General features: G+C 40.4%; 2 protein-coding genes across 16 annotated transcripts in view; one reads left to right on the top strand and one right to left on the bottom strand.

The window, feature by feature from the left end:
- Positions 1–5,330: 5,330 nt before the first annotated feature.
- LOC113935623 (40S ribosomal protein S4, X isoform-like) overlaps positions 5,331–16,368 on the bottom strand; it is an 86,058-nt gene continuing 75,020 nt past the window's right edge. For 3 of the 15 annotated variants that reach the window (XM_035725026.1, XM_035725023.1, XM_027617908.2), the window contains one exon: positions 5,331–6,243. In XM_035725026.1, coding sequence (XP_035580919.1) covers positions 5,445–6,236 — 792 coding nt within the window. In that variant the 5' untranslated portion in view covers positions 6,237–6,243 and the 3' untranslated portion in view covers positions 5,331–5,444. Of the gene's footprint in view, positions 6,244–7,597; positions 7,723–9,523; positions 9,612–10,811; positions 10,834–11,273; positions 11,341–11,837; positions 12,108–16,368 lie in introns of those variants that run through there. The other 12 variants (XM_035725022.1, XM_027617903.2, XM_035725027.1 and 9 more) reach the window with 12 other exon arrangements.
- LOC113935570 (zinc finger protein 567) overlaps positions 12,169–16,368 on the top strand; it is a 29,163-nt gene continuing 24,963 nt past the window's right edge. The window contains 3 exon segments of the mRNA XM_027617750.2: positions 12,169–12,259; positions 12,806–12,868; positions 15,905–15,976. Of these exon segments, the coding sequence (XP_027473551.2) occupies positions 15,968–15,976 (9 nt within the window). The 5' untranslated portion in view covers positions 12,169–12,259; positions 12,806–12,868; positions 15,905–15,967.

Raw genomic sequence — 16,368 nt, 5'->3', positions numbered from 1 at the left:
CCTTTTTTATACCATTATCATGTAATATAAGATGTATTGACCTTATAGTATGTAAGTATTATTAACTTTACATAATATTTAAGTTGTGGGATATAAGGGAGAAAAGTAAACATCATGCAAGACTTTGCACCCTCTTCTGGGGAAAGGATTCGTGTATTTTCTGGTTGTATGCAGGATAGTTGTATCATGTTAGGTGGAAGTAGGTCTGTTACTGTTTTTATTCAGATATTATACTATTTTATTCAGATATTATACTGTTTTATATCAGATATTAAGTATGTCCTTGTTACTGTTTTTATTCAGATTTTTTTAAAGATTTTATTTACTTATTTGAGAGAGAGAATGAGAGAGAGAGAGCATGAGAGAGGGGAGGGTCAGACTCCCTGGGAGCAGGGAGCCCAATGTGGGACTCGATCCCGGGACTCCGGGATCATGACCTGAGCTGAAGGCAGTTGCTTAACCAACTGAGCCACCCAGGTGCCCCTGTTTTTATTCAGATATTAAGTATAGTTTAAGGAGATGCATATAGGTACCAAGTTGACAAGGGGTGGACTTATGAAACCTAATTTTATGTAACATGGCTGGGCACGATGCCCAAATATTTGGTCAAATATCATTCTGGATGTTTCTGTGAAGGTGTTTATTAGATGAGATTAACATTTAATTTAAAACAGATTACCCTCCAGAATGTGGGTGGGCCTCATCTAACCAGTTGAAGGCCTTGATAGACTAAAGACTGCTCTCTCCCGGAGCAGAAAGGAACTCTGCGAGCAGACAGCTTTTGGACTCAAACCGCAGCTGTTCCCTGGGTGTCCAACCTGCTGACCTGACCTATAGATTTCGGACTTAACAGGCTTCTACAATCTTATGAGCCAGTTCCTTAAAATCTCTTTCTTAACTCAGTACACACACACAGACACACACATACATCCTATTGTTTCTCTTTCTCTGGAGAACTCTAATACACTATTATAAGGACATGTATTGTCTAATTTAATCCTCATGAGAGCCCTGTGAGGGAGGTATTACCATTCTCAGTAAACTGCTTAGGCAAGTGAGGCATCAAGGGCTGAAATAAGTTGTGAAATGTCACAGAGTTCCTGAGAGATGAAACTAGAACTTGAGTTCCAAAGTCCTCAATCTTTATTTAACTACCAGATTCTACTATTTTCCAACTCTATACCTTCTGCTGTATTTCACTAAGCCATTCCTGATGAGTATCTCTCTTTGACAATTAAATTGAGGCCAAAATCATAATGATTACAGTGTGGTCTATCATATCTTATTTAACACATTGTTTATTCTGAAACCTTTTTTTTTTTACTAATTATTATCACGAATTCTTTTTTAAATTATTTGAGAGAGAGAGAGAGCGCACACATGAGCAGGGGGAGGGGGGAAGGGCAAGGGGAGAGAGAGAGAAGCAGACTTCCCGCAGAGTGGAGATCCAACTCAAAGCTCCATCCCAGGACACTGGGATAATGACCTGAGCTGAAGGCAGACACTCAACCAACTGAGCCACCCAGGTGCCCCTATTATCAGGAAATCTTCAGTGAACATCCTTGTAATACTTATTTATTTTTAATTCTTCCTAAGTATCCTAGAAGTGGGATTTCTATATAAGACATTAGACATGCCTACAGTACACCAGAACTTGTGCCTATGTATTAGGATGAAACACAGATGAATAAGATATAATTGCTACCTTTATGCTGTTCATAATCCAACAGGGGAAATAAAAGTAGGTCAAAGGTAGAACATAACAAAGACCTCTGGAGAAGTGCAATGATAAACCATGGGAGTTGACAAGAAAGAATTCTAACTATAGCAGCATGTCCAAATTACTGTGAATTCACAGGAACTCTTGAATGAATTTTCCCTAGTCAAGTTTATGCCCTACAGTTTTGATTCCCTTGATGTTGGGTCCAAAGGGTGACTAATAGAGCAAGGTGATTCTCTCACTGGTTGCAGGGCATTATGGCTAATATTTCAGAAGTGAAATAAATTCTTCCATCAAAAGACATAAAACAACTAGACCAGGGTTTGAGCCTCTTAGCTCTTCTCTAGGCAGAAAACCCCTTGATATGCTTGGAAACAAACTGTTAGAAGGGACATAAGACAAACCATTCATAGCCAGCTATATTTAGAACATGCTGAGCTATAAATCTAACCTAAGGACCCATAAAAGAGTTTTTTTCACCTATTTTTTAAGAAGTTCCCTTTAATAAAATTTCTTAAAAAATAATCTAAAATAAATACATTCTTGATTCTTCTAAAGAAAATAGGAAGTAAATTTAAATTTATATAAGTTATGGAAGTATACTTAAACCAAAAATCAGTATCACAGACTAGAAATCAATAATGTTAACATTTAAAGGTATAAATCCAGATATTTTTCTTTCTTTTTTTTTAAGATTTTATTTATTTATTTGACACAGAGAGACACAGCAAGCGAGGGAACACAAGCAGGGGGAGTGGGAGAGGGAGAAGCGGGCTTCCCACGGAGCAGGGAGCCCAATGTGGGGCTCGATCCCAGGACCCTGAGATCATGACCTGAGCCGAAGGCAGACGCCTAACAACTGAGCCACCCAGGCGCCCCCAGATATTTTTCTTTCTATTGCTGATGTCTGACATTCTATCCATAATGATATATATGACCTTTTGGTAAATGGAATAGTTGTACATGTTGTGTAGTAACCTGCTTAAGCCATTGTCAGTATATTTTGAATTTTTCTCTATTTTTTGGTTATTCCTCAATTTTTTAATAACCACATAATACCTTATTGTGAGGAACTTCTGGAATTTATTATATTTGTATATTCTTGCTGGACTCAGAAAGCTGAACCATGCCAGAGGAATTCCTTCTATATGCTGCCTAGCTCCCACATCTGGCCCACCTTCCCCTTTCTTCCAGGGCCATATGGGGCTAGGGTTTGTGGAGTTGGAATGTTTTTGTCATTGGCAGTACTATCACTTCCAAAGACGTCCATCAAGTTCTCCCAGGTGAGGAGACCTCCTGAACCCCGTTCGGAAGGATGTAACTACAAGGATGGGATGTTGGAGCCTGATTTTGCCCATTAAGAATATTTTTGCTCCACTACATCAAAAAAAAAAAAAAAGAATATTTTCACTCATTATTTATAATCTGCCTACTGGAAGTATCCTCCTTCAATATGACTTTCTGGAGAGCCTTTGAAGAACTGATTTGGGGGCGCCTGGGTGGCTCAGTCGTTAAGCGTCTGCCTTCGGCTCAGGTCATGATCTCAGGGTCCTGGGATCGAGTCCCACATCCGGCTCCCTGTTCCGCGGGAAGCCCGCTTCTCCCTCTCCCACTCCCCCTGCTTATGTTTCCTCTCTTGCTGTGTCTCTCTCTGTCAAATAAATAAATAAATAAAATCTTAAAAAAAAAAAAGAATAACTGATTAGGCATTTGTATAACTGGAAACAACTGCATTTTGTTTTTACTGAGGCTTCATTTTCTTGAGATCTAAGGTGATTTCATCTTCCTCTGGCCCTTTTTCCCTGTTTGGCAGCACCTCAGCAGACCCAAGTCCCATTTCATTTCCTATATATAGGAGTTTATATCTCTCAGCCAGGTGTGATTTCCTTACCAGAGGAAAGGAGACAGCCCTGAATGGTAGAGAAACCAATGAGTAAACAGGCTCCAGGAAGAGGGAAGCCATTGCAGTTAAAAGCTCAGCTGATATGAAGAGCTAGAACTTTAAGATGTTTGAGCAGCTTTCTTTAGCCTGAATTCTCAAAGATACATCAGCATCGTCCCCATTCTGTGTCTGTAACTACTTCTATAATTATTTTGTGAATGTAAAAGAAATAAATACAGAGCATTAAAATTCAGAAAACAGGGAATCCTAAAATAACGATAGTCTATTATGAACATTTATTGTAAATCCCTTTACCCTCCCTGTATACGTAGACTTTCCTTTCAAAAATAGAATTGGCTACACGTGGCTATTGTGAAACCTACCTTTCTTGCCTAACACTAGGGAACATTTTTCCATGCCAACAAGTAAAGGTCTAGAGCATCTACTGTAATGTAAAAAACTTCCATTTAAAAGATGGAAGTGTATCTATTTTTTTTTAAAGATTTTATTTATTTGACAGAGAGAGACACAGCGAGAGAGGGAACACAAGCAGGGGGAGTGGGAGAGGGAGAAGCAGGCTTCCTGCAGAGCAGGGAGCCCGATGTGGGACTCGATCCCAGGACCCTGGGATCATGACCTGAGCTGAAGGCGGTCACTTAACCAACTGAGCCACCCAGGCGCCCCAAGATGGAAGTGTATCTTCAGAGTAAATTCCCAATATTGAATGTCAGGTAAATATATACTTGAATAGCAGTGGTTTGAACTGTGCAGGTCCACATATAGGCAGTAACTATTGTTTGGTAAGGATTCCACTCAACAGTAGGCTATTAGTAGTTAAGTTTTGGGGGGAGTCAAAAGTTACACATGATTTTCAGCTGCACAGAGGATAAGCATCCATAACCCGTGTGTTGTTCAGGGTCAAATGTAGATATTTGTGGGGTTTTTTTTGATGTGGATAGTTTTTAAACATACTGTTATATGCCCCACTATAAGGCCTGTACCAGCAATATATGATACTGCCTAATCCCCTCTGTATTAGTTTTCTGTGGCTGCTGTAACAAATCATCACAAACAATTATTTTCTCTCATAGTTCTGGGGCCAGAAGTCCAAAATCAAGTCATCAGAGCCAGACTCCCTCTAAAGACTCCAGGGAAGAATCTGTTCTTTGCTTCTCCCAAGTTCTAGTGGCTGTAGGTATTCCTTGACCTGTGGCCCCATCACTCCAATTTCTGCCTCCATGGTCACATTGCCTCCTCTTACTCTGTCAAATCTTTCTCTGCCTCACCTCTACAAAGACACTTGTCATTGGATTTAGGGCCCACCCAGACAATCCAAGATAAACTCTTCATCTCAAGGTCCTTAATTTAATTATATCTAATTGAATTAATTTCCAAATTAACATTCCTAAGTTAGGACCTAGACATACCTTTTTTGGAAGTCACCATGCAGCCCATTATACCCTATCTTAATAACAATATGTTGTTATATTTAAACTTTTTGCCATTCTGACAGGTGGGAAATGGTGCCAGTATCATTTTAATTTCCATTTCTCTTTTCATACATTTAAGTGCTTTTACATATTTTTTATGAATTGTTTGTTCCTTTTAGCCATTTTTTCTGTCAAATTTGTTGGTATTTCCCTCAATTTAAGAGTTTTTTTAAATTGGGGTATAATTGACATATAACTTAGTTTCAGATGTACAACATAATGATTCAGTATTTGTATATATTGTGAAATGAAGAGGGTTTTTTTATTTTTATTTATTTTTTTATTTTTTTATCGTGCTGTATGACCTTTAATTAAGTATAAAGTCTTCCAGTCACGTCACCTAGGGACCATTTTACCCGCTGCTCTGTTTGGCAGCCAGTCTCTTGTCTCTCTCTTCAGCGATGGTGAGGCGGATACCCTTTCCACGGGGAAGAGAAATCCAGGGTTTGTTGCCTTTGCCAATAACAAAAATGTTGGAGAGTCGGGTGGCAAAGCTGTTGCCATTGGCATCTTTCACATGAACCACATCAAACGAACCAGGGTGTCTCTCTCTGTTGGTGATCACACCAATTCTTCCCAGGTTGGCACCCCCAGTCACCATACACAGGTTACCAGTATCAAACTTGATGAAATCAGTAATCTTCCCAGTCTCCAAATCAATCTGAATGGTATCATTCACCTTGATGAGGGGATCAGGACGGCGGACGGTGCGTGCATCATGAGTCACCAGATGAGGGATTCCTTTTGTCCCCACAAAGATCTTTCTCACTTTGCACAACTTATACTTGGCCTCCTCAGGTGTAATCCGATGAACAGCAAAGCGACCCTTGGTGTCATAGATCAGACGGAAATTCTCCCCGGTCTTGTCAATGCTGATGACATCCATAAAACCAGCAGGGTAGGTTATATCAGTTCGGACCTTGCCATCAATCTTAATAAAACGTTGCATACAGATCTTCTTTACTTCGTCTCCTGTGAGGGCATACTTAAGTCTGTTCCTTAGGAAAATGATGAGAGGGAGACATTCTCTCAGCTTATGGGGACCAGTAGATGGGCGAGGAGCAAACACACCAGTCAGTTTATCCAGCATCCAATGCTTTGGAGCTGCTACACGCTTCAGATGCTTCTTGGGACCACGAGGCATGGCTGCGCTGGGAATGCAAAGAGAGAGGTTTTTTTTTAATATTAGGAATTCTTATGGACTGAATTATGTCCCCACTCCCAGTTCATAATGTTGAGGCCCTAATCCCTTGCACCATACCTTAGAATGTGACTTTATTTGGAGATAGGGCCTTTAAAGAGTTAAGTTAAAGTGAGGCTGTTAGGGTGGACCCTAATCCAATCTAACTAGTGTCCTTATAGAAAGAGGAGATTAGGGTATACAGAGAGACTGTGATGCAAACATACAGAGAAAAAAACCACATGAGGACACAGAAGGCAGTGATCTTCAGGCCAAGCAGAAGTGACCTCAGGAGAAAGTAAACCTGCCAACACCTTCATCTTGGACTTCAACTTCCAGAACTATGAGAAAATTAATTTTTGTTGTTTAAACCATCCAACTGGTGGTATTTTGTTATGATGGCCCTAGCAAACTAATACAGGAATATTAGCCCTTGATTTGTGATACATCTTGCAAATATTTTTTCCCAATTTGTAAGTTGTCTTTTGATTTTATGGTTTTTTCTAATGAAGTCAGATCTCTGAATATTTTCTTTTGTTGCATCTGTTTTCTGAATCATAGTAAGAAAGTTCTTTCTTACATCGAGGTTAAAGAGGGATTCACTGATGCTTTATTCTAAGACCTCCATGGTTTCATTTCTAATGTTTACATTCCTAATCTATTTGGAGTTTATTCTTGTGGTATGATGATGTAAGGATATAATTCTATTTTTTGCCAAATGGCAAACCAGGAAACTTGTCCCAGCTATGTGCTTATATTTTAATTTTTTATTTTGAGATCATTGTAGATTTACATGCAGTTGTAAGAAATACTAGAGCCCACATAACCTTCACCCAGCTTCCCTCAATGGTTATTTCTTGTAAAATAATAGTACAATATCATGACCAAGATATTGATATTGACACAGTCCCCAGAACTTACATCTTTTGCAAGTTTAACATGCACCCATTTGTGTATCTATGTGTATATTTAGTTCTCTGCATTTTTATCATTTGTGCAGAGTCCTGTGACAACCACTACCGTCATGACTCAGAACAGTTCTATCCCAAGGATCCCTTTTGCTACCCTTTCATAGTCACATAGCCACCTCCTCTCCACCCAATTCCTGGCATCCTCTAAGCTATTCTCCATCTCTGTAGTTTTGCATTTTAAGAATGATACATAAATGGATTCATACAGATTATAACTTTCATGCGATTCGTTATTTTTCAGTTAGCATAATTCCCTTGAGGTCCACCCAAATTGTGAGTTTCAATGGTTCATTCCTTTTTATTGCCAGTGTTTTTCCATGGTAAAGATAAACCCTAGTTTGTTTAACCATTTACCTGTTAAAAGACACTTGGGTTATTTCCAGTTCTGGGTTGTTACAAATCTACTATGACCATTCATGTATAGGCGTTTGTGTAAACCTATGTTTTCATTTCTCTGGGATAAATGGCGAAGATCGCAGTTGGCTGGGTCATATGGTAAGCTATGCACTTCTTTTATTGTGAAACTTCACTTATTTCAATTTTGTTCATTCCCAGCTCTGTGAATACCATTATCCTTAGGAATTTATGTTGGCAGCATCACTGGTCATAAGGGGAATGCAAATTAAATATAAATGTACTACTACACACCCATTAGAATGGCTAAAATTCAAAAGACTGACGATAATAATGCTGATCGGGTGAGGCAACTGGAATTCTCATACATAGCACGTGGGAGCATAAGATGGAACATTCACTTTCAAACACTATTTTGCAATATTTATTAAATCTAAACATTTACTTTCTGATCTAGCAATTCTGTTTTTGGGTACATAACACAAACAACTGATTTCATATGCATGCCAGAGACTGACAGAAGAATGTTCACAGTAGCTTTACTCATAATAGCCAAAAACTGGAAACTCAAATACTCCATCAACAAGAGAATGGATAAATGAATTATGGCACATTCAGACAATATAATACTATACAATACTATGTTAAGTTACAAGCTACTGCTGCATACAGCATGGGTGGCTGTTACGGATACAATGTTGCATAGAAGAGACCAGACACAAAAGTACATACTGTATGATTGCAGTTCTGTAAAGTTCAATTATTGTGATTGAGGTCAAAATAATGGTTAACTTAGAGGTATATTGATTGGGAAGAGACATGAGGGAGGCTTCTGGGATGTTGGAGTTTATCAAACGGTGGTTGTAAGGGTTTATAAAAGAAATCATTAAGCTATGATTTTAAGATCTGTGTTCTACTTTGTACAAAAAGTCTCATTTAAAATGAAGGAAAAGAAATTATATATGCTCAGTAAATGGAGGTCTATGATATGAATCCACATTTCTCTAACTACAAAATCAGTTCTCTTTGATTCGGGTTTTTTGTCCCAGACGCCCAGATTTTATTACATTAAATGAAACCTCAGCATAGGTAATTAATTTAAGCAAACAAACACAACTTCCACTAAAGGTAGATTTAAAGGACTGATAATATCCTATATTAGTAGAATAGACACTCTTTATGGTATGTTGGTGAAAATTTAAGCAGGGCAGTTGATGAAGGTATATAAGTCGATTTTAACTTTGAAAGCCTCATTCTCAACAATGTTTAAGACTTTAAGATATACATGTTCACAAAAAGGAGTGTGCAGTGAAATGCTGTATGGGGAAAGCTAGAAAGAAGTTAAATATCCTTCAGTAAGGAAATGTCTTAGTCAAAACATTTGTGACAGTTTGTAATTTGATGACATGAAAAGCTGTTCACTATATTTTGTTAGATGAAGAAGGTAGATTACAAAACAGTATTGTGGTATGATTCTGTTTTGAATGAATAAATCCTATATGCCTATATCCATGTGTTAATTCACAAACAGATGAAATGATTTGGAATAAAATGTTCAAAGAAGCTGTTTCTACATGAGCTTTATTTTAAGCTTTTCTGTATTTTCTAAATTTCTGAATTAAGAATGTACTAATTTTACAGTCAGAAAAAATAATAGAGCTAATCCCTCCCTCTTTGAAAGCAGAAGAAATAATAGAAGATATGTGTATGAAACATGGAGTAGAGTTCTGTAGTGGTATGAATTCTGGCTATAAGTGGCCTAAAGTTTCTCCATAGATGTGAAGCCTTTCAGATTCTACTACCTTAAAGCTCTTAATTTTGAAACTTAAGATTTTTTTAAATTTAAATTCAGTTAGCCAAGGTATAGTACAAAACCTAGGATTTTAATACACAATGGATTCCTCTTGCTGGTTGCCCCTCAATTACCTCGGTTCAGATCTCTTATTGCCAGTCTCTCCACCAGCCATTGCTCCAACAAGGAAATCACATCTGCCTTGGAAATTAATACTAAACCCTGCATGTAGGAGAAGAAATGGGACTTAGGCCTGATGTGGCTATGCAGAAATTCAGACCCTTCCTTTGATGATTAGGCAGAAAAGGAAGTTAAGAAAGTAATCTGAAGGATCGGGATGATGACACTTTAGAAAACACAGCAGAGATGTCCATTTCTACCTCCAGGAATCTTAAATCAGTCCTTCAGAAAATTAGCTAAGTACCCTAATGAGTCACAATGAAGGAAGTAAGATGGCTCCACAATGCAGATTTTGAATTGGAAAGGGGGAAAAAGATATTGTAATCATGGAGACCCAGTTGATTAGTTAAATAAATGTATATAGAACCTGTATCACACCCTTGAACAAATTCCTCTATGTGGGTTGAGTCATCTATATTCCACTCAGCAGAAGTCAATACCACATTCCTAAGTCTACATACCCATGAAATGACGGGAACCATGTCCTGCTAAGGTTCTGGAAGGGAATGTAAAGTTGGTGAAGACATGGGAGCTGGACAGTAAGAAGGAGTTGCTCAGCAAAGTTAATAGTTAAATAAATTATAAAATATCCATGTAAAAGAATACCAAGATAAACAAATGCAGAGCTGTAGGAAGTAATTAAGGATATAGAAAAATTTCAAGATATAATACCAGTAGAGAAATCACTTTACAAAACAGGTTGCCCAATACAATTATATCAATATGGAGTGATAGATTTTAAGAAAAGTCTAGAAAGTTAAACACCTGTTTCAGTTATCTATTGCTGTGTAACCATGCCCAAAGTTTGTGGCTTAAAACAAAAAACATTCATTAGCTCATTATTCTGGGGTTGGCAAATTTGGCTTGGCGTGGCTGAGTGGTTCTACTAATTCCACTCATCTGATAGCAGCCAGTGGCTTGGTGGGGACTGGATGGTCTAATATGGTCTCAGTGAAATATCTGGCAGCTATTGCTGAATGTCAGCTGGGCTTCTGTCTCCAGGTGATCTTTCGTCTTTAAGCAAGCTAGTCATAACCTTCAGTTTGAAGTGGTCTCAGGGCAGGAAGAGGAAAAGAGCAAAAGCTGCAAGACCTCCTAAGGCTTTGTCTCGAAAGCATCACTTCCACCACATGCTATTAGTCAAAGTACATCACAAGGCCCTGCCTAATAGTAACCTAACCATTTCAGGAGAAGAACTTTTCTAAAAAACAAAAAGAGAACAAAGGCAACAAAACCCCCAACCTTGAGCTTGGTTTCATATATGCCCAGTAATGCAGGGCTCTTCACTCAGAAAAGAGCACTGCAGGGGAAGGGGAGGGAATCATCAGACACCAGACCTTTCTTGGAGCACAGACTCGTGAAATTCGAAGAAGTTCTTCAAGAACCAGTCTCTTGCCATCTATCACACACAGAGGGAAGTAAAAGGGAGATGGGGAGTACTGCTAATCCTTTTTAGTATGAAAGGAAAAGGCCAGGGTCACTGACATCCAAGGCTGAAACTTTCTCTAAGTTCACAGCAAGTTTCCTGGGGAGACAGCTTTGGGAAGGATGTGGTTATGAAACAGGGAACATGCCCTCAGCTCCCCAGGGAGATCCTCCGAGGAAGGAATCCTACTCCCACGTTCTCCAAACGTCTTCCTGGGACTCTTCCAATTCTAAAATTCATTCCAAAAACAGGTGTGTGCTCCTTTGCTTGTATGTTACCTTTATACTACCACTCAAATATCTGACTCCCTTTTGGTGACCTTTTCTCTGCAGCTGGAGTCCATGGCTGTAAAGCAGGAGAAAAAAGGAAGTTGCAGGGAACCCAGGCATATACAAATCCTAAGAAAGGACAGAACCTAAAATTGGCCCCTAGATGGGCAACATCATCTTAACACCCCCAGTGTGTTAAGCACGAAGCTAGGCACTGGAGGTGGGGGTGCCCTGACAAGGCAGCTCAGGCTATGCTTCGGTGCAGCACGACTTGAGTTAACACAGGCATTGCCGTCTTCACAAGCACAGATAGACTCTCAGAGAAGTCTTGAACAGACCCCTCAGCCCCGACGTTGAACCCAGAACTGAAGACATGAAGCTCTATCTCATTACACAACCAAACTCGTGCCGGTCAGAGAATTAAAAGCCTCTTCCATCACACTAGGTAACAACTAGGCACTATCTTATCATGGGCAGTCTCAAACCCCACAGTGTCACATGCGTCACATCACAGCCGCCTGGTCACCCACCATGTCCTCCATCCGATTAGGGACACACACGCACATCACACACCTGTCACAGCCACATCACCGCACATACTCGCCCTCGGCTTCGTCAAGGCCACAAACGCGCATACACAGGCTTGAGCCCCAGGCTCCACACACTCTGTCAGCACTGTGGAGGCGATGGGCTTCCTCACCGTGCGCAACGGTTTCCACTCGGAGCGCGACGACTTTCAGGGTTTCGGGCGATAACCAGAGAGAACCCAGGGATCAAAGTTCGATCAAAGTTCGTTTCAAAAAAGCGGCACAGGGGCTGTGGGAAATGTAGTTCAAGGCCGGAAAAGCCCGTATGTCGAGAAGGCGCGCGCGCGCGCGCGCGCGCGCGCGCGCGCGCTCGGAGACAAGGGCCTCAAAGACCGAGCCGCGGAGACACTTGGGAGGTACAGCCCGCGCGGGAGTACGCAGGCGCAGACGGCTGGCCGGTGGTCGGAGGTGAGGCTGGTGGGTCTTAGGGAGGCGGAGGAGGCGGGTGATGGCGGGACCCGGGGGGAATGCCGAGGAGGGAGGCGGAAACCTGGGCTGGGAACAGCGAGGAAGGAAGAGGGAACCTGGGCCAAGAAGGCCGGGGAGGAAGGCGAGAGTCTGGGCCCTACAGAGAGCGAGGAAGGAAGCGAGAACCTAAGTAAAAGAAGGAACCAGGATCCAGGGCCGAGGAACGCCGAGGAGGGAATAGGGAGCCCGGGTCGGGGAGCGCCCTAGAGGCAACTGGTAGTCCAGGCTGGACAGCGCCGAAGAGGAAACTGGAAGCCCGGGGCTGGTGTGAGGATGGGGAGGGCAGGAATTTTGTCTGATTTTTTTCTCCCCCGTAAGGACACCCCAAGTCTAGGAATGCGGCCTGGCACACACGGGCGTTCAGTTCGTATAGCTTTTTGTGGCTGTCCTTGTGTAGTTTGGGCATGTGTTACTCCGGGTGACGTTGTGGAACCGGTTGTTTGTGAAAGTGATAAGGTCTCCGTGTGTGTCTAATTTTTCAAATAGGTTACGAGTCGATTTGTGTTTGAGACTGCATGCGACCTGTGGAGAAACGACAGTAAGGGGTTTGTGAGTAAAATTTTGCTACTTTGTGTAGAAGTCTGTTATAGGCTCTGTGAGATTATGCATGACGTGTGCTTATGGGATTGTGATTGTGTCGTGGGTGATACAATTGTGTCTTTGTCTAATTTTTAGAGTGTTTTGTGTGCACAATCCGCGGTAATTCATGAATATTGTTTATTGTGTGACTGAGATGGAGCGCTTGAGAAACTGGATGCATGACCAGTTAAATATGTGTTTAGGTTATCTGAATATTGGTCGTTTTATACGCTTGTAAAATTTGACCCTGTGGCAATTAGACAAGTGAAATAGAGACTTTTCTTTTAATGGATAAAAGGAAGTAAAATAAAAATAATTTTCAGATGGTAGGATTGTATATTGGGAAACCCCACACTGACTAATAACTTGTATGTTCAAATGAGTAGAGCACCATTTGGGAAGACACACATAAAAAATTTCTCCCATAATTGCCACTCATAGTTTCTATTTGGGTGAATCTCTTTTTTTCCCTGCTGCTGGAGGCATTCCTAGACAGATTCAGTAATTTCTTCAGTCATTCTAAAGACTGAATCTGTTGAACATTCAAATAGAAGATTAGTCTCATCTTCCAATAGCTATTTAAATAAGATAGTCACTATAGAAATCAATACTTCGAACTTGTTTTTAAAAGTAAAAACTCTCCCTCCTGCTGGAAGCCTGCTGGGGAAAAGAGTACATGATCAGTTTCTTCTTTAATTCCTCAACCTCTATTTTGTCTCCTCCTTACCTCCTCTAGGTGGGTAGTCTCTAGCTGGAATGGATTGGGAACTGGAAAACAGGAGACAAGTCAGAAGTCAGGGACAAGAAGAGACTAACATGATTGGTACCATTATAATTTAGTGTAAGTCATCTCTTAACCTTCTGAGAGAACCCACTGCTGGGAACTTCCAGATACACTTCCCTTCTCATGGGTGCAGCCACTTCTCTAGCTGTCTCCTCAGTGTTTTCTCTGAGCATGCAGTAGTCCACCTGCTCTGGTGGGTCTTGTCTCTCCATTGAGTCCTCTTGGACAAGAGGATCCAAGTCAACCCAGGCAGGCTCCATCCATGGGGAGCCATCTAGAGCTCAGGTGAGAATTAGCCCTCTCAGTCACTTTTCCCTCTCAAATCCTGGAAATATGTACATTTCCCCCAAATTCATTTCACCACTTTGGTTTCCAGTGGCGTCAGCCTCTGAGGGGCCCCTTGTTTTCTTCCCCTGGAAAACTATGCCCTAAAAACAATTTTTACTCTCCTAGACATTTCCTTCTCTCAGCCTCTCCAGCCTCTTGAAGTTGGGGTTAAATTAATGATAGCAAACATTATGTTTTTTACAAGATTTTATTTTAGAATGAGGGACACTTAGAAGCTTGTTTTGCTCACCAGCTTTGGGACATCTGCTGAGACTGAGAGAAAAATTTCTAAGTTACCATGCTGTTAAAAACAATGACAACAATTAGAAAACTCAGAGGTTTGTTGGAAAAAACATTGACAAATCAATAGGCTTCCTATGTGTGCTTATATGTATGTATATGTATGTATCAGAAAACTATGGAAAATGGCCAGTGGCCATCAAAAATATGAGATACAAAGGATTTTGTAATCTGTGAAAAAAGAATGTTCCTAAGGGACTCAAAAAGTCAGACTTGAATAAAAGAACAGGAAGACACAAAGTGATAAAGTGTTAAAACTCCCTAACATCGTGCAGTTCCATTAAAATTTCAGTAAAATTTTTGAACTTTCTAAAATTCTTAGGAGGATATGAACAAGCCAGAAATTCTGAAAGAAAATAATGAAGGGGGAAATAGCCCAAACCTGATACTAAAATATAAAACTGTAGTAACTGCAGAGTCATCCAGACAATTAAATGAACAGATCAGTGAAACTAAATATAAAATCCAAATCTACTCAAATATATAAAGGAAATAAAGTACATGATGGCAGTTTTGATGAAGGGAGGAAATAATGTTATTGAACACCTAACAGTACTAAACCAGATGGTCAATAATCTGTTATGTTATTTTTGCATAGAAAGTCAATCGAGAAACTATAAAAAATTATTTTAAGTGAATGCAATATTTCCAGGGCGCCTGTGTTGCTCAGTTGGTTAAGCGTCTGCCTTCGGCTCAGGTCGTGATCCCAGGGTTCTGGGATCCCGCATCGGGCTCCCTGCGGGGCCTGCCTCTCCCCCTGCTTGTGCTCTATCAAATAAATAAATAAAAATATTTTTTAAAAAAAGAATATAATATTTCCTTCCTTTTAAAAAGATCTAATAACCAATCTAGAAAATAAAAATATGATAGAGAAATTAAAGAATTATAAGAGACCATTCACATGAGAAACTAAGGATGTTTTTTAAACTTATGGAAAGAAGCTTATTTTTTGTCATAATAAGAAAAATAGGGGCACCTGGGTGGCTCATTTGGTTAAGCGACTGCCTTCGGCTCAGGTCATGATCTCAGGGTCCTGGGATTGAGCCCCGCATCGGGCTCCCTGTTCGGCAGGAAGCCTCCTTCTCCCTCTCCCACTCCCCCTGCTTGTGTTCCCTCTCTTGCTGTCTCTCTCTCTGTCAAATAAATAAATAAAATCTTTAAAAAAAAAGAAAAGAAAAGCTAGAACTACAATTTCTACCTATTAGATAGGCAAGCATCTAGAAGTTTCTATCCGCAAATTTCAGGGTGTGGGGTGATAGGTATTTTCATATATCGTTGGTGATCGTATAAATCGTAGAGCCTTATGGAGAGCAGCTTGGAGGTAGGCTGCTAAGAGAGAAAAGATGGTGCTAGAAAGAAGGGGAACTTGCCCAAAATCTATCCTGTTGCCCAAGAGCCTGTATCTCTGGATTCGGGGATAAAATAAGATCTGTCTAGCTCATTCTCCCCCCATAAATGATGTGGAATATGCAGAGTGGTCAAGGGCCAAAGTAAGGGAAATGGAGGCAATTTCAATTGAATCCTAAGTCACAAGAGAGTTGTAAGGTGTGTATAGTGTCATGTGGCTTCTTTTCATCTCAGCTTTGCCTTCATAGGAACTGCCTCTTTTCCAAAGAGGAACCCAAAGGAAGACTGGTCACCTTGCAGATCTCAAAACCATGGCTCAGGTGAGGTGATGATTTCTCTCTCCTTTCCAAAGGCGTCTTTTTTTTTTTTAATGGATATTTGAGCATTTGCCTTTCTTGCACTAAATCCTCCTGCCTATATTCCCCTACAGAGAAGTGATCCTCATTTCTTCCCATATCAGCCAGCTAAGTCTTTTCCTTCCACAAATGCTCCTTCTAATTTTAACCAGTGTTCACACATTAAGTGGGTATATCATTGAACATCTTTCTCAGTCTTCCCCCAGAGGCAAAGTTGGGACAAAAGCGTTTCCTCAAATGAGAACATATTACTGTATGAGCTTGTCTTGTTTAGATAAAAACAGTCAAGAGGGAGATGGAATTGATATATTGCTATTAATAAGTGGCAAGGAGTCTTGTCTTGAGGCTTTGAGAAT

This window comes from Zalophus californianus, chromosome 17, assembly GCF_009762305.2.
Source record: "Zalophus californianus isolate mZalCal1 chromosome 17, mZalCal1.pri.v2, whole genome shotgun sequence".
In the NCBI taxonomy this organism is placed as follows: Eukaryota; Metazoa; Chordata; class Mammalia; order Carnivora; family Otariidae; genus Zalophus; species Zalophus californianus.
The sequence above is the reverse complement of the archived record's forward strand: the minus strand, read 5'-3'. Positions and strand labels throughout refer to the sequence as shown.